The following is a 17689-nucleotide window of genomic DNA, read 5'->3' on the forward strand; positions in this document are numbered from 1 at the left end:
GCTGCTCGATAGGAATTACAACTCTTCTCCTAGAGCCGGAAATCTGCAGGGATTACTTATGGTCACTGGCCTCAAAGCCAGAGAATGAATGTTCATTTGTCTGTAAGGCTAGACACAAGGTTTCGCTCACAACGACCACATTGCTTGTTCACAATCTCAACGACCACATGAGAAATTTCTTCAAGCCGCATAGGATCATTGGAAGTGAAACGGATCGCAGATCGATCAACATGCATCACTTCATCTTCTCCAGCATAAAGACAACCCTAACCCTAATGATGCCCTCAAGAACACAGCCAAAGTCATTCCAACATCGTGCGAAAGGAAGAATCTGAACAGAAAGCATGTGTTGATCTATTATTGTCAAATATAACTTGTCTCTATCCATCGCTCGCATAGACACTCCGATCCATCATCGACGTCGTCACATCTTCATCTTCTCCTTCTGTCTCGGCCTGCTCATCACCATCATCATACACTGTCTCATTCACCCTTCTGGCACATGCACGATGAACAATGGAGCCCTTCTCCATGCCTTGCTTCGTTTCACGAAAACCGGTCGTCGTCTTCTGGGTATCACAAATGACCGTACTCTACCCCTTCCTCTTCTGTAACGAGCCGCCCGGTAAGTCACTTCGTGAGAGATCTGTTATCCTTTATCTTCCAAGAAAGCGAAAGTCAATCTGACATCACCAACGCTTTCAAACAAAGTCCGCCGAATAAGAGAAGCCCCGGAATTCTTCCTGCATGGCTTGCGAAAGAACTGCGAGTCCAAGTCAGTATGGCATTCATATGGCGTGTATCGCGCTTTGATATGAACTTACCAGATTGCACCGGCGTCAAAACGGGCGTCACGCTGGTGAACTCAGAATCGAAATTGCTCGTGTCAGCCCTGCTCTTCACCGTCGGCAGGAATGGCGGTGGCACTCGCTTGTAATAGACATCTTCCCAGTTGACGTTCCTGAAGAAAGGATGGCTCATGATCTCCTGTGCGTCAGTTGGTCCTGATCCCAACCTGAGCTCGGGCTCCCTAGTAAGCAGTTTTTGTAGGATGGAGACGCTATCTCTCGGCATGTGGATGGGGTACAGAGGCTCATCTGCCAAAATGGCATCGTAAATCTCGTCCTCGTCCTCTCCGCGGAAAGGAGATTGTTGCAGGAGCATTTGGTAGATCAGCACACCGAAAGCCCACCAATCCACTGCCCGACCATACTTCTTGTCGAGCAGAATTTCCGGAGCCATGAATTCGGGCGTTCCGCAGAAAGTACTAGTTGTTGACCCATACCACATGTCCTCCTTGCAGAGACCGTAATCGGCAATCTTGATGTGACCATCCAACGTCAACAGAATGTTGTCCAGTTTCAAGTCGCGGTAGATGACGCCATTCTCGTGGAAATACTTCAACGCCAAGCAGACTTCTGCAGCATAGAACTGGGCGCGCTTAGTCCCGAACTGTCCTCGCTGGATGTGCAACATCAGGTCTCCACCACTGATGTACTCCATGACAAAGTATATCCGGGTTTCGGTCTGGAAACAAGCATGCAGGTTGGTGAGGAACGGGTGTCGTTCCTTGTTTGCTATCAGGAAGACTCGCTTCTCCGATCTGGTGCTCTCAACTTCGTCATTCTCGATGATGAACTCCTTCTTGAGCACCTTGATTGCATAGAGCTGTTTCGTGGTCTTGGTCTCGGCAAGCATAACTTTACCGAAGTTACCCTTTCCGAGCACAGCAAGGAAGTTGAAATGGTCCAGACCGATGCGGCGACCAGTACCGGCGGTATTAGCGGGAGGCGCTGGTTTCCTTTCTTCGGCGACAGGTGCGGTGATAGACACATTCGGCTGCTGCATCGGTGGTGGCGAGACTGGAGGCTGAATTTGTGGAACTTGTTGTTGCGGCTGGTACTGCTTCGCTGGGACTGGCGGCTGTTGTTGAGATGGCTGTTGGAACGGCGGGCCAGATGAATAGCCCGAGACTGCGGCATAATCTGCTGGATTGTAGGTCGGCTTCTGCTGTCCTGGTGGCGCTCGTTTGCTCTCCGCATAACCATCTGCGTAGGAAGTACGCTGCTGCTGCTGCAATTGTTCTGTCGATCCCCGGCTGTAAGGCTGGCGAGGTTCTTGAGGGCGCTGACCTGATAAAGCAGCAGAAGCTGCGAGTGCTGCAGCTGCGGATTGCGATGATTGCGTTCGTTGTGCTTGAGGACGATGTGTATCCGGAGATGATGGAGCGGACTGCCCGGTGGTCATAGAAGCCTTCGCAGCTTCTGCAGCACCTGCACCAGGAGGTCCGAAGGAAGAAGTGCGAGGTGGTTGATCATAAGAATCAGACATGCGCTCCTTGCCGTATGAAAATCTGTCACGATCTTGAACCCTCGCCGGATCATCTCTTTGCTGCACCTGGTCCTGATGGCTTGGTGAAGGTGCATAGCTTTGAGCTGATGGCGGCGTGGGTCTGCCCGATGTCGCTCCTGAAGGTGGCCGAAGCTTTGAGCTGTTCTGCAGCATTCTGCTGGTCTTCGTCTTCTTAAGCTCTGCGAGAATCTTGTTCGCACTTTCCAGGCTCATACCACAGAAGTCTGGTACGAAATGGATGCAGTTGGCATGGCACGTCAATTTGCACTCTGAGCACTTGCGAGACTGTTTCCTGCCAAGAGGCAAAATGTATCCGCAATGGCAGCACCAATTTGCTCCCATATTCGAAAAGTTTTCGAATCGATGAGGAATTCGGTGGTTGATCTTCTCCTCATCGGGATCCGTCTCAGCGTTGGACTTGCTTATACACTTGGTGACCACTTTCGGGTAGCACTGCTTGTGACATGTGTACTTGCAATCCGCACACTGCATGCCGGCAGTATACTTCAAGAATTCTCCACACAGCGCGCAGCGCATGATGTTGTAAAAGGTCTGGACAGTGAACTTGTGTCCATATTGTTCGACGACATCTTCCTTCTTTTGGCGGACGGCACCCTTTCTGTTGAGACCAACGTCGAAAGGTCGGCGATCTTTGACTTGCTTCACAAAGCCAAGCGTGAGCTGTATCCTGCCAATTGGCTCAAGTGAAAACCAAGCGTCGACATATACAGGTCCTGTTTGCGGAGCAAGGCCAGAGCCAGCCGGTCCAGCTGCTGCAGCGGCTGTTGCTCCTCCGCCAGAAGCCCCAGCGCCGTGTGCTGAATTCGGAGGCGGCGAGAACTGCATATCTGGCCGAGATTGAGATCCGTCCATCTTGTCGGCAGTTATCCAACCAGCTTGATTGAACTCGGACTCAATCCGTTTCCGTCGGATCTCATCAACAAGGTCAGACAGTCGAATCCACAAAAGGCCGATTGGAATGGGATGGTCTCCGCTGGTCTTGTCGTAGACCGTGAATTCAATTTCGTTAGCCTTGTCCACGTCAAACTCATGCTGCTCGTCTGTCCATCGATCCGTCTTTGTGGCTTTGGTCCTGCCTTTGAATGCGTCTTCGACCTTCATAATGACGAATGTATCAGGGCCACGGGAGAATCTACCAGACGCGGCGTGATCCACGTCTGCTATGCCGTGAATTCTGACCGACAAGTGTCCAGTAAGCGGCTTTCGCTGACTAGGCGTGTCCAAGCTGTCATCGTCGCCCGCATCCGCTCCATTCTCTACATCGATGTGTAGGTCCTCATATCTTCGGAGTGCTCTCGAAAGCAGCTGGATCTTTTGAGCGCTCTCCATACGTCGCATCTCAGCCTCACCCTTGCTCTTGCGATCGCCTTCCATCTGGTAGAGTTTGACCATTTTATCAATGCCGTCCTTGTACTGCTTCTCCACACTAAGTTTGAACTCGAGTTGTGACAACATGAGCTGGATGCGAGGACCCAGATGCGCCGTGTCATATTTGATTAGGTCTATTGCTGTCAGACTCTCCACATACCGCAAAAGCTTCTTTGCACTTACCCAGCTTGCTGTAATTCGGACGTGCTTTGGGAGATCGATCTGAAGGAGCAGACGAGTATGGTGCTCGTGGTGGCATCAACCCCGGAGCCCCGCCCATGCTGTAGCCACCGTGACCTGGAGCTCCATAGTCTGCTCCACCACCGTAGCTCTGTTGGTTATCGTGGCCAGAGCCGGAAGAGCCTGCACGTCCGTGAGCAGATCCGGCAGGTCCGCCATTGCTTGACATGGAAAGATTGTTCATGTCATTGCCCATTCGCCGTGCGCGCAGGTCATTGAGCGTCTGCTCGAAATACTGGATGTTTCGTCTGGCATCGCGTACTTGTGAATCTGCTCTACTAGTCACAGATACGTTGTTGGAGGCCTGTTTCAGGTGGTTGGCGGCATTGATTATGGCTTTTTCACGATCGATCTTGCGGTAGATCTCTTGCATGGCATTGTCGTCGTTCATGCTGGCGGTGTTGCTGCTGGCCGCGGCGGGCGGCGGAAAGAGCTGTGCCGGGAAAGAATAAGGCAGAGACTGCCTGTGCCTTTGCCTCTATCGTAGGAGCTTGTGATATGCCGGCCGACTTCCTCAGGCCGTGGCACGTGTGCTGCCTGGTTAGAACGAATGCAGCGCGCGGGCTTCCGGCGATGGTGCTGGACGAGATCCAGCTAGCGACTCAACGCAGAAGAGCAGCTTGCGTGTGCAGCACGTGCGCTGGGCCGTATGGGTTCGCCGGTAGGAATGGGACGGTGCGCGGCGGCGGCGGCGGGTGGCCTCTCGAAAAGATTCCAAACAACCTTGAACGCACGCAGTAGTGCACTCACACTCTCAGCGGCGGACAACAGCACGGCCGTCCGTGGTGCCTGCAGTCGGTGTCTGCCCGTCTGTCTGGGCGGCGGGAAAGAGCAGTGCGGCAGGCTCTTCACCTGCACTCCTGCACTGAATTATGAGACTGCTGCAGACAGCCCGCGGTTGTCCGGAGACGTCGATGTCGCGGCCAGAGAAGACAAATGGCTCGACGACGACGTCAGAAGTAGGTTCGACTAGAGTGCGATGAGCCACAATCAATGTGGGCTATTATTTGCCGCGTGCGTGCGTGCGTGCGTATAGGCGGGAGTGGCGATGCCCTACTGCTCGCTCGCATGAACCATCCGTCCGCTGGTTGTGTTGGATCGCGGCTGGCAGAAGAATAGACAAGATGGAGAGACGTGCGGATACGGGCAGTCGAGAGGTTGAAGGTGGTGGTGGTGGATGGCGTGTGCGAGGCCGACCTCATCAAGCGGGGACATCAAATCGCTTGTTTACGCTGCACTGCACTGCACTGCACCACTTCTGCCCAACCACATGCCCAACGTTGGAGATTATTGTGTTTGCCTGCATACAATAGACAGCAGCAGAGCTCTGCTGATCTGTGAGAAGGCCTGGCCAATTTCCAGGCAGAGGCCCGCGCTGAAACCAAAACACAGCATGCAAAAGTGAAATCTTGGAATCAGTGGCACACACCAGAAACACGCAGCCCGGCCAGGATCCTCCGTCGCAGTCGTCACAGATCTGATCATCTTTCCGGTACCACCGTCGATACAGAGCTACCCATGAATATGCAGTATGCCGCTACGACGCTATTCGTCTGGGGGTCAGGCGGCTGTGGCGTGTGCTCTTAGGTTCGCGCTTCTCATGCGGTTATCTATTGCTGAATGATCGGGAGAGGCTAATAGTAAGGACCTTATTCTAGTTCTATACGAATGCAACCGTGCAGATCTTCCATATCAACTGTCTAACACCATTCGTATTTCTCGTTGCATATCCAGTCGACATCCTTCCACGATCCTTCACCATACCAGCGTAGACTCGTGACGCTCTCTGTCTCGCGGTGTTCGACGGCTGCAGTCGGATCAATTAATTGCGCTGCTGCAAGTGCCGCGGAAGATGGGTTCCAGAGCATCACTTCATGCATGTCCCACCTTCTGGCTTCAGATTGTGCCACAGTGAAAACGCTGGATATTGCCTGTGCGACATGGCTATCTTTCAGTGATCTGGCCGTCTCAACATCTGCCGGAGCGAAGTCCGACAAAGCGTCATCCTCAATCACCAACCTCAGTATGTGTAGCGTGCTGGGAGAACGTTCCTGCGGATTGGCCCATACACGAGTCCAGTACGCCCAAACACGTGAGCCCTCCTTATCGCCCACCATCGCTCCCTTCACTTCCGGGACCATGCCATGAATCTCCTTTGCAACAAATTCCTCGCGTGCGTGATGCCACGCCGCATGCCGAACATCAGGGACGATGGCCACGGTAGACCTGCTGCTTGGCTTGATCTGAGACATGCGTTGGTGGAGCAGCTTCTCATCGTAGGCACAGAGCTCGGGTAGATCGCGACTTGTGAGGAGTTTGACGTTATCCGGAGCAGGAGACTCTACAACCGGGAGCAGCACATGTGCCGACGGGAACGGATGCCATCCTCGCGCCGCATAGTAGTCCTTGCCAATGTCCGAGAACAGCACACTAAACAGCGCAGTCTTGCCGTTGTCCGTTTGCCAGGTCTTGATCCGCTCCCCGAGCTCGGTCATCATTCTACCAGCGTAGCCGTTGCCACGATTTTGGGCAGGGCAGTATACAGAAGCCACGCCATGAGATAGCACTTCTTCGACGTTGCCGTGCCTAGCAGCGAAGGCTCTCTTGTTGATAGTTTCGCAACCACAGAGCACAGTACGCTGTCCACTGGCATCTGGCTCCCAGACCAGAACCCAGCCCGTGATTCCACCGTCTCTTGTCAGGTCTTGGCTGAAGAGGTGCTTTTCTCGGTTCAAATACGAGTGCAGAGACAGGACGCCTTTCCATTCATCGCTGTTGGCGAGCTGTTGTGCCAGCCATTCGTCCTCGGTTGCTTGCACTAGATGCAGGTTTGGCGAGTTCTTGTCGGGAAGACCTGTGCTGCCCATTATTGTAGTGACTTCAGTCGAGAGTTGACTACCGAAAGGAGAGAAGAAGTGTCGTGACTTAGCGATTTCAAGCCCGCTTTCAATGCTTGGTTTGTTCTACTGTATACCAAATTGCAGATACGACTGAGGCCACAAAGTTGATGTGCCGGTGACCTAAAACGTCACTCGTACGAGGTAGATGGCATGTAATACTAGGGCGTGACATCGGACTGATTGTGAGGGCGCTTGGAGGAGGAAGTGCGCAGACTTTGAGGTTCGGCGTTGCAGGGAAAGCTTCTGCTGTGAAAGTCGTGGGAGGATGAGATGCCGGATAGAACCTAGACCTCGCGGCGGCCATTCCATGGTGATAGTCTGATAGAGTGTCATCAATGCAATCAATTTCCTCGTACACATCTGTATTCCGGTGATCCGGGCACGTCCAGCACAATAATGTGGGCGATGTGAAGACGTGGGCCAGCGTCTCTGCCGCCGTATCGGCGCTCTGATGTGCTTGGCGTTCTCGAGAGGGCCCGCTCGCACACTGCAACAGGTGCAAGTCAAGTCAAGGCAAAAGCGCGCTGCAGCAGAGCAGAGCAGAGCAAAGCAAAGCAAAGCAGCGCGTTACGCTCCCGACTGTCTGTTCCCGCCGGCGGAGGTCCGAAGTGAATGGCAATAAAAGGCGGCTCTGTGTGAGCCATGAAGCGCAGGTCTCACTCTCACTCTCGCAGCACGTTCGTTCTTCTCGCGACGCGCTGCTTGGAGCCTTCCCTGTCACCAGTCAGGCTGACCGCCCGCCGGTGAGGAACACCACCAGCACAGAAACTTCGACCTGGCCCTTGATAGGCAGCATCTGGCCTTGCGAGCACTGTGCCCCTCCCGTGCCGTCCCTTATAGCGAGCGGCCTCACAAGTCTTGCCGCCGACTCCCACGCGCGGACTGCCCCTCGCATTGCTACCACTCTTTGGACACAGGCTCAGGCATCAACCTTTCTATTGCCGATACCGTCGCTTCACTCCTTCTGCTTCACGCCACGCCGGTGCAGTCTCTCGAGACAACTTCACGTGCTTCAATCGTACCGCAGGAAAATCCCCCGGCCTTCTCTCCTGCATCCAGGCATACATCGCTGGCCCAAAGCAATGGCTTCATCTTCCGCCAGCCGAGCCAGACCGCCGCCAACTGTCATTGATCTGATCAGCAGCGACGGCGAAGATGATGCGGATGTCGCGGCCATGCGGCCTCCGCGTATGGCTGCACCACCGACGCTTCGGGCACACGCGCCTCATCTGCTCGAGGCACCGATCATCGTCAACCACAATCATGATCATGATCACCGCAACAATAACCACCATCAACATGGTCAATTTGCTGCTCCCAAGCAAGAGCGATCCTCGACCCCACCAGCACCGACGCGAGAGGGCGGGCAGTTCGTGCTTGTCGATGGCGAAGAGATATTTATCCCCCACAGTCCTGAGTCTTCACTTGGCACTTTACCGCCGACTCCGCCTGCAAACTCTGCATCTCAGCACCAGACTGCCATGGACGAGGAAGTTGCCTTGGCTATGAGCGACTTCACCGCGGATAGCTGTCTGCAGAGGATTCTCGGGATCTTCCCAGATGTGAGCCACGAGTATGTCTTGAATCTCTACGAAGAAACTGAAGGCGTGCACTATGGCGCTCAGCATGCCTCTTCCAAGTTCGAGAGAATCGTGGAGAAAGTCATCTCTAGTGACTACCCAAAACAAGGCAAGGGTAAGCAGGTGCGAAAGCGCAAACGTGAGGACGACGATGCCGAAAGCGACGCCAAGCGCTGGACTCCCGATCGTGTCGCAGTGCCATCACAACACAAGGCCATCCAGGACATCATCAAAGCCGACTTCCCGGAGTTTAGAAGGGCCGACATCATACAGGCCCTCAAGCAGCACGCACATCTATTCCAGACGTATGTGGCCGTTGCGAACATCAAGGACAAGAATGATAGTACCATTCCTTTCCGAGGTCGCCCATCGATTTCGCGCGCTGATGCCGAGACGATTGCCGCCAACTCAGGCTTCGAAACCCTCGTCGACGAGCTTCGAGCTGCACGCCAACGAGTCGTCGTTGTTCGAGACGAGAGAGCTCTTGCGCAAATGAGAGAACAGGTTGAGGAAGCGAATCTTCAACAGGCAGTGGCAGCTGGTGAGACAGCAGAATGTCAGGCGTGCTTCGAGAACCTTCCCATGAATCGACAGATCCATTGCAATGGCGAAGTAGCGCACTGGACCTGCTTCGAGTGCGCCACTACATACATCAAGACTCAGGTTGGCGACTCACGCTGCAAGGTTCTCTGCACGGCAGGCTGCGGCTCCGGGTTTGCACATGCTCAATTACATCTTCTCGAAGACAAGCAACTCCTGGCCAAGCTTGAACAGCTGCAGCAGGAGAAAGACATCCGCGATGCAGGCCTTGAAGATCTGGAAGAATGCCCTTTCTGTGATTACAAGGCCATTCTCCCGCCAGTCGAGGAAGACTTCGAGTTTCGATGTGCCAACCCGGAGTGTGAGAAAGTCAGCTGTCGCCGATGTAAGTCTGTCTCGCACATTCCGCGTTCTTGCGAAGAGCACGCCAAGGACAATAGACTTGATAGCCGGCACAAGATCGAAGAAGCAATGACTGCCGCAATGTTGCGATCATGCAACAAATGCAAAAAGCAGTTCATTAAAGATTATGGATGCAATAAGATGGTAAGTGACACTTTAACTTCCGCTTGGAAAAGGCACGCTGTCGGGTAATGCGCGAGTATGCTGATTGAGACCGCAGTCCTGTCCTTCGTGCGGCAACCTTCAGTGCTATGTGTGCTCTGCTGATATCAAAGAATATTCTCACTTCGACCAAGCTCCTCATGGCCTCCCACAAGGTGGCCAGACTTTGAATGGCGCCAAGAAATGCCCGCTCTACGACAATGTCGAAGAGCGTCACGAGCGTGAGGTCAAGGAAGCTGAAGCTGCTGCTCGCGCACAGGTCTTGGACGACAATCCCGATGTGACCGAAGAAGATCTCCAAATCAAGGTTTCTGAGAAGGTCAAGAAGGCTGATGCGGATCGAATCAAGCGTGCTGGTGGGGCCATTCCAGGAGGCTATGGAGCTGGAGCAGCAGGTTTGTTACTAGCAGGCCCGATTCCATTCCTAGGCCTGGGTGCTGACGAGGACGACGAGGATGGTGATCTATTTGACAATGACGAGGAAAACAATGATGCGGCTTTAGTAACACACCCTCCCCGTATCCCAGCAAGACCACAGGTTCGCGCCCGCGCTGCCATGGCTAGAGATGTGGATCAGTTCAGAGCGAGAGTGGAAGTATTAACCCGAGCGAGACTCGGACTAGGCGGACATATTGCTGGCCACGAAAATCAGGCGCACTTGGCTCGACCACCGCAGCCCGCTCATGCTCGCGGTTTGGCTCATCGACTTCCAGCACAGGCACAAGGTATGCGTGTTCGCCAATCGCTCATTTGGTATCTCACTAACCATTCGTCACAGGTCCTGGACATCTTCTCGGTGTATTCCCACGACCACCATTCGGTCAACCATTGGCTCCAGCACCTGCAGCAGCACCCGCAGCAGCACCCGCTCCCCAGCCAGCACATCGTAATCCGCAAGCAGATCTATTTGCCGGCCTTGGCGCGGGCCAAATTGTTGGTGCACGTAATAATGGCCTCGGAGGCCCACAAGGACTCTTCGATGCCTTCGCGGAAGACCCCTTTGGAGGAGGAGGCCCTGATCCATTTGCCTTTGTGCGTGTTCCCCCTCACTTCAATGAGATGGCACAGCCGCAGCACGACTGGAACGCAGCTAGGGAACAACAACGACAAGCTCTACAGAATATGCATAATCGCGCCGGCGGTACCGGACAAGTGAGAGCGCTCAATGGAAATGATCCGTATCGCTACAACGGCTATGGGCGAGGGTTTCCGGGTGCTCCACAGGCAGGATGAAGTGGTCGGTGGAGTTTTTCTCTTGAGTATCTCATCCTCGAGACAGTGTTTCGGTCACTGTACCTCGGACATTTGCTGCAATAATGAGCGTTAAGCGTATGGCAAGCGAGGCGTTGGAAGAATCGATATAGCACAGCATTTTTTTTTAGAAAATCTCAAACTCCAATCTGCTCAAAAGTACGAGCCATTTCCTCACAACACCGGCCTCCCCGACTTCGACTTCGGCACAAGACCATGCAAAGCACCCAATGTTCATCCGATGCTTCGGTGAAGCAAGAGAAAGGAAGTCGGCAAGAGAAAACGCCTGCCAGTATAATACCTAAAGCGCTAGCAGTACGCCACCCTGGGTGAACCCGAAATAGAACATCGCTAACCAAGACACGGAGCGGTAGTTTCTACTGCCGTAGCCGTCCGGCGCGTAGACGCGTTTGTTTACTGTTTCCTATATTGTCGCCCTTGCTGCCGCTCGCAGTAGTATACGCTTTATAGAAGGTATTATTGTCGCCGCCTTATATTTACTCGCTCTTATTATTATAATAATACTATCTCTATTATATTATAGCTTCCGAGACCTTGTTATCGCCGCCGCCGCCGCCGCCGCCGCCGCCTAGTATCGCGAGAGTCGCGTTAATCGTTACTTCTATAACCGAGCGGCTATCTATAGCGAGTCTATTAAATTCGGCAAAGCGAGACGAGATTATCGACTATCTCGTTAACAACCGTAACGCGTCGAAGCCTCCTCCGGTTAAGTGTATTTAGTTACTAAATACTAGTAATAAGGACTAGGCGTTAGAGAATAGTAAGGACGACAGCTATAGTAAAGAAGGTAACGAAGAACGCGATAGCGTAGAGAGTAGTAGTAGTAAAGAACGCGATAGCGTAGAGAGTAGTAGTAGTAGTAAAGAACGCGATAGCGTAGAGGGTAGTAGTAGTAGTAAAGAACGCGACGGCGTAGAGAGTAGTAGTAGTAGTAAAGAACGCGACGGCGTAAAGGGTAGTAGTAGTAAAGTCGATAATAGCGCGCCTTCTACGATACCTCGTCGTCGCGGAAAGCATATTAAAGTATTAGTTGTCGAAGATAGCTATACTATTCTACGCGCGCCTAGCAATCTTAGAGCGCTACGTAAGAAGTAGCTAGCTATATTAGATAATCTAGACAATAACGAGAGTAAGAAGGGCTTTATAGTGCCGGCGGCGGAGTTTAATATAATATAGCTATTTATAGACAACTTCTAGGTATATATAGCGCGTCGAGCTAATAAGCTCGGTCGCTTCTATACGCTATATAAGTATAGATTTAGCTTTAAGGCGTATTAGTAGAGGTAGAAGCACTATAGTAGATATAAGCGGAAGAAGGAGAAGAAGATAGAAGAGGCCGTAGCGTATCCGCTTACGATACGTATTAACGAGAACATAGCGCTCGAGAATAAGGACGATCCGGATAGCAATTACGTAGTAGTTAGCTATACTATCTTCCGTAACAATCGGCGGCTAGTCGACTACTATCTAGGCTACTGCCTGCGAAAAATAGATATATATCGCCTATATAGCGCTCTTTAGAACGCCGTTAGTTAGTAGGTATATACTAGCTAGCGACTATACTAGGTATAGGACCGAATGCGTAGCAAAGACTACAAAGTCGCGTACGAGACATTCTAAGCCGCTAGCGGCGATTAGATAACGCGCAACGACGTAATTAACTACGGCCGACAATACCGGAAGGTATTTAAGAATAGTAGACTTAGTAGAAGCTTATTAATATAGTAGTAATAGCAGGTAGAGTATTAGAAGTAGCTCGAAGAAGGTATGTTTATATTGCTAAGTTAGTATTGTTTACTGCTCGAAGTTCGAAATCGGGAGCTTCCGTATAGCCGAGGCACTATTTTAGCTAACTACGGATCTCCGCTTTAGCGGACGAGCCCGCCGGCTTTCCCCGCTCGAATCCCCGACACTTTAAATTCCTAGAATTCTATTGTTTTAATTATACAAATAATATACTAATACTACTAAACAGAAGGCTTCTTTTGTACTAAAGTATACGCTAAAAGTGTAAGAAGGGTTATGTTAGTAGGTAGATAGGGTAGTAGTAAATTAGTTTAGTATTCGATAGAGATCTAGGAGGAGAGGGAGGAAGGTAGGAGAGTTATCGTAGCGGTAAGCGCTAAGCCCTGCCTAAGGCATTAAGACCCTAGCTTCACTCGGCCTAGTTATATACTAATTACGTGTAGCCTCTTTAGCCCTAATACACGCTTCCCTTCTAAAGGCCGCGCCCTCGTAGCCGGTCTTTGTTCTAGTCTCAACCCCTATTACTACTAACTTAGTAGGTCTAATAAGCCGCTTAGTCCGCGCCGAATTAAATACTTAACTACCTAATTATATAACTATATTAAACCTTACCTTCTAACACAATGTCTAACTCTAACTACGCTATCCCTATATATAGATAGATAGATAGATATTTCATTTGCCTATTGTAGTGCCTTTCGGCCTATGCAGGTCTGTTTCTATGTATTGTTTTAGGTAGGAAACTAACTTAGTTGGTAAAAACCTCTCTCCTATCCTATTTATAAGTATTAATCTTCCTCGTTTCCTTGTTTTCCTTCCTTTAGGGTATACTAGTATTATAGTTGTTACCCTCTAACTACCTTGCCTACTACCCTGCCCTTCTTTCCCCCTCTTCTTCCCTCCTTCTTATCTACTCCTTAGTTTCCCTTGCTAGTGCGAATTGTTATATAAATCCCTGTTTAATAATCCACTTTACTATCCTCTTTAGGTCTTCTTTGCTCTAGATTAGCTTATCGTATTCCCTTTCTATTGCTTTTAGTCTCTAATTACTTCTACCTTCTAACTATTAAGGGTAGACTAGCAGTATATGCTTAGGGTTCTAAGATTGGTAGCTATATTAGTAAGCTCTACTTTCAATTCCTAGGACGTTTCTTCTAAACAGGTAAGATCTAAGTCTAATGTGTTTAGATCTAATTTAGATAGCTAGGCTTGCCTCGGCCCTGTTTAGGTCCTTATAGAGCTAGTAGTTGTATTAACCAAATTTGATTAGTGCCTTTAGGGTTCCTAGTCTAACTTGTGTTTTATTCTATTCCTACTCCTATAGGTATCTAGTAATTGATTCTGCTAGGCTTTGTTTCTCTCCCTTTAGCTTATCTTCCTTTAGCCTTATGTTTAGTCCCTAACGCTCTTTCTCTAGTATTTCTCTTATTAAGACTCTATATTGCTCTAGGTCTTTAACTTTCTAGGGAGTTATTTGTAGTCTGTCTCGCCTCCTAGTCCTAATACACTAGGCTTTTATCTTATCTAGTGCCTTTTGGATAGTCTATTAGGCTAGGTATTCTATTGTCTTTGCTGTATATTAGTGTCTCAGTCCCTTAAAGTATTGTTTGACTAATAGGATCCTTAATTCCATTTCCACTACCCTTATTAGTATAGTTTTGTATACTCCTAGGATTTTCTTTAGGCTTTAGGTTTAGGACCTGCTAACTAGTTGCTTAATCCTCTTTAGTGTTTTCTCCTAGGCTATCTATATCTATACTCTATATAGCATTGCTAGCTTGACAATTGCTTTGTATATAACTTTAGCTTTCTCGAATATAGCCCCCTATATAGAGGCTATAAGCCTATTGATAGATTGTATATTAGTATCTGCCCTCTACTTTGCCTTCTTTACTTATAGTCCCTAATTTAGTTTTGGATCTAGCTAGATCCCTAGTATCCTGAGTTCTGCTAATAGTTAGGTTTCAAAGCCCTAGATAGTAATTGATTGCTTTATATTATAGGTTGATTTAGCCTTACTAAAGTAGATAAGCTAGTACTTTTCTAGGGCGAATTTTGCTCTATATCTCCTTACCTATTTCTTATACTCCTAGTGCTTCTCTTCTAGGATCTTACAGTTAGTTTCTATTGTCTTAGACTAGGCTAGGATGTTTGTATTATCTATAAATCCTAATGCTAATGTGTTTTTTGATTCTAGGAGTAGGAGTAGGTCTACTATAAAGATAAGGAAGAGGATTAGGGAGAGTATTAATCCTTAGGGGATTCCCTTTTCAGTTAGCATTAGGTCTGATTTGAATTTGCCTAGAATAAGCTGTGTTAATCTTTCCTATAGGAAGGACTGGATGAATTAGACTATCTAGTTTAGTATAGCTTTCTATTTAAGTATATATAGGAGCCTTTTATAGGAGACATCGTTAAAGGCTCCTAAGATATTAAGGGAGAGGAGGGTTGCTACCTAGTTTTAACTATAGTGCTAGATATGCTTAATCTGTTCTATAATTAGTTCTATAGCTGTTAGTGTTAACCTCTTCTTTCTTCCTCCTATCTAGCCTTTAGGAAGGATATTCCTTTCCTCGGTAAAGGTTGTTAGCCTTTTAGCGACAATTTTTTCTAGCACCTTGCCTATTATATTAAGTAAGGCTATTAGTCTGTAGGCCTTGAGCTGTATATAGTCTTCCTTCTAGGGCTTCCTTAGCACTACTATTAGGGACTTCCTAAATAGTCTTAGGTAGTGTCCTAGTGCTAGGCTTTGTAAAAAGATATTAGCTAGTGCTAGGGCTAGCCCCTTCCTATATGCTTTTAGAAGTTTGTTATAGATCTTGTCTTCTCCTAGTGCCTTATTGCCTAGAATTTTCTTTAGGATCCTTTTAATAGTTTCGGGTTTAACCTAGGTATCTCCTAGTATACCTAGTAGTAGAGTCTCTTATTCTTTCTCCTTTATATCTAATAGGTCTGCTTATACTTTTCTATAGAAGAAGTGTTAGCCTAAGGCTCTTACTTTCCCTTCTATTGTAGTCTGTATTTGTCCTTATTAGTCTATAATGTCCGGGAATTGTAGTAGTATATCCTTATCCTATTTAGGTCTCCTTACCTATTTAGCTATCCTCTATATCTCCTCTAGTTTCTTTATAATTATTCCTATTGTAGATCTCTATTCTTGTATCTTGTCCTTCTTAATCTAGATCTTCTTTTCTTAGTAGGCTTTGTTATAGTTGTCCTATACTTCCTAGGTATAGGTTTGTGTCTACTACCTCCTAGCCTTCCTTGCTGCTTTAACCTTCCTTATATACTTACTAGTCTAGTATAGTTGCTAGTATAGTAAATGTTTCTTTGCTAGGGTATGCTTTCTAGCTACCTGTTTTAGGATTCCTATTAGTTCTTCTACTGCCTTATTAATGTCCTCTAGCCTTAGTAGATGTTTTATTAAAAGTTCCTCTAGTTTTAGGTCCCTTTCTAGTTCCTCCCTAATTCTACCCTATTAGGCACCTTTCTAGTTAAGCTTCTCCTCTAGTTCCCTTTCCTAATTAGCTTAGACATTTAGCTTAATCTATACCGGGAAGTAGTCTAATGATTCTTCTAGTTCCTAGTTAACCCTGTATCTTGTAATCCTGTTCCTAATCTAATATAATGCAAAGTATAGGTCTAGTATACTACTACTTCCTCTTACCTCCTAGGTAATCAGTCCCTTTAGGGTAACAATTTCTATTCCTTCCCTCTCTAATATATCAATTAGTCTTCCTGCTAGGAAGTAGTAAGCTAGGGTAAAGTCTAAGCCCTAGAGGGGGTAGTAGAGGTTGAAATCCCTAAGTAGGATTTAGTAGGTGTTCCCCTAGATAACTCTAGGTAGTCTCTCTAGGGTTTTTAGTTAGGTACTACTTCTTAAGTCTAGTAGTAGGTTGTATATACAGTAGACTTAGAGTGTACCTTAGGATGTCTCTACTTAAACTAATGTTAGGTCTCTATCCTCCTATAGTATAGCCTACTAGGTTTCTGTATCTATCTCCTTACTAATGTAGATGTATGTCCTTAGGGCTCCCTAGTTATAGATAATTAGGTAGTATCTTAGGTCTTTAACTGTTACTAGTCTCTTTGTATATAGGTTGAGCTAGGGCTCTTAGATTGCAATAATGTAATATTCTTTTGGGTTTAGTACTTAAAGGAAGCTCCTCTATACCTTGTCTTTGCTTTTGTTGATATTGTACTATACGATGTTTAGTAATGTTGCAATATTTATTAGGTTTTATCTATATTATTTCCCTATAAGTTTTCCTTTAGTCTTCCCTCACTTTAGACTAATATTTAACTAAGCTTTGTCTGCCCTACTTCCTTTCCTATAATATTAAGGTATCTTAGTCTCCCTAGTAGCTAGTAACTCTCTTATGCTAGTAAGGCCCTAAATATAAACCTATTATCTTATCTAGACCTCTTTTATAGCACTTAGCTAGGTTGCTTCTGTACCTAGCTGCCCTAGCTTATTATATATCTTTTTGGTGTATTGATTCTAGCTTCCTTTGCCTTCCTAGCTGCCTATATTCTTACTAGGCATTCCTTCGCCTAAGAGGGGTGTCTTTTAATATAGTATATACATCTTGCTTCTCCCTTATATGCCTTACATTCCTTAACCTAGTAATCCCCTATATAGTAGGAGCAGGTATTAGTTGTCTTTATGCACTTAGCTGCTAAGTGTCTATAGTATTGATATTTGAAGCACTGCATTATCCTATAGTTGCTTCTATATATCTCTATTTCTAATCTTTCAAAGTCCTAGAACAACCCCTAGTCTAGTACTATATTAGCTTGCTCTGCACTCCCTATCTAGATAATTAGGGAAGACTGCTTTTTAGTCTCTTCGATTTTCCTTTTAATCTATACCACTTTTATAATCTTTAGGCCTAGGTATGTAGCTTGGTTTTGTCTCTATAGGCTCTTAATATCCTATTCTTCCTTAAAGCTTCTTATTATACTATAGGCTATAATTATAAATTGCTGTTAGGAGACCTTTACTGTTTTCCCTATCTTAGTTGTCTATTCTTTTTGTGTTTCTAGCTTCTTTTTATCCTGCTCTTGTGCTATAAATAGCTTGATTACCCCTTTACCTTCGTTCCT

General features: G+C 47.9%; 3 protein-coding genes across 3 annotated transcripts; 1 reads left to right on the forward strand and 2 right to left on the reverse strand.

The window, feature by feature from the left end:
* Positions 1–707: 707 nt before the first annotated feature.
* Positions 708–4363, reverse strand: MYCFIDRAFT_104873 (uncharacterized protein; the record flags this gene model as incomplete). Its single annotated transcript, XM_007932730.1, has 3 exons — positions 708–763; positions 825–3889; positions 3921–4363. Coding segments are annotated over 3 exons (3564 nt in total), but the record flags the coding sequence as incomplete, so codon positions are not given.
* A 1260-nt stretch (positions 4364–5623) lies between these two features.
* MYCFIDRAFT_212419 (uncharacterized protein) lies at positions 5624–7033 on the reverse strand. Its single transcript, XM_007932731.1, has one exon. It carries the CDS (start codon positions 6846–6848, stop codon positions 5682–5684), a length of 1167 nt encoding a protein of 388 aa, XP_007930922.1. The 5' UTR covers positions 6849–7033; the 3' UTR covers positions 5624–5681.
* A 393-nt stretch (positions 7034–7426) lies between these two features.
* MYCFIDRAFT_87855 (uncharacterized protein) lies at positions 7427–10977 on the forward strand. The gene is made up of 5 exons (XM_007932732.1): positions 7427–9386; positions 9528–9547; positions 9624–9960; positions 10020–10290; positions 10344–10977. The coding sequence occupies exons 1-4, from the start codon at positions 7964–7966 to the stop codon at positions 10025–10027; spliced, it is 1788 nt and encodes a 595-aa protein (XP_007930923.1). The 5' UTR covers positions 7427–7963; the 3' UTR covers positions 10028–10290; positions 10344–10977.
* Positions 10978–17689: the final 6712 nt, after the last annotated feature.

This window comes from Pseudocercospora fijiensis (genome assembly GCF_000340215.1).
Source record: "Pseudocercospora fijiensis CIRAD86 unplaced genomic scaffold MYCFIscaffold_9, whole genome shotgun sequence".
NCBI lineage: Eukaryota > Fungi > Ascomycota > Dothideomycetes > Mycosphaerellales > Mycosphaerellaceae > Pseudocercospora > Pseudocercospora fijiensis.

Coding starts and splice junctions, on each gene's coding strand:
- MYCFIDRAFT_212419 (XM_007932731.1), bottom strand. CDS start 6,848: ATGGGCAGCACAGGTCTTCCCGACAAGAACTCGCCAAACCTGCATCTA.
- MYCFIDRAFT_87855 (XM_007932732.1), top strand. CDS start 7,964: ATGGCTTCATCTTCCGCCAGCCGAGCCAGACCGCCGCCAACTGTCATT. Junction 9,387..9,527: donor GAAAGTCAGCTGTCGCCGAT/GTAAGTCTGTCT, acceptor AGTTCATTAAAG/ATTATGGATGCAATAAGATG. Junction 9,548..9,623: donor ATTATGGATGCAATAAGATG/GTAAGTGACACT, acceptor TTGAGACCGCAG/TCCTGTCCTTCGTGCGGCAA.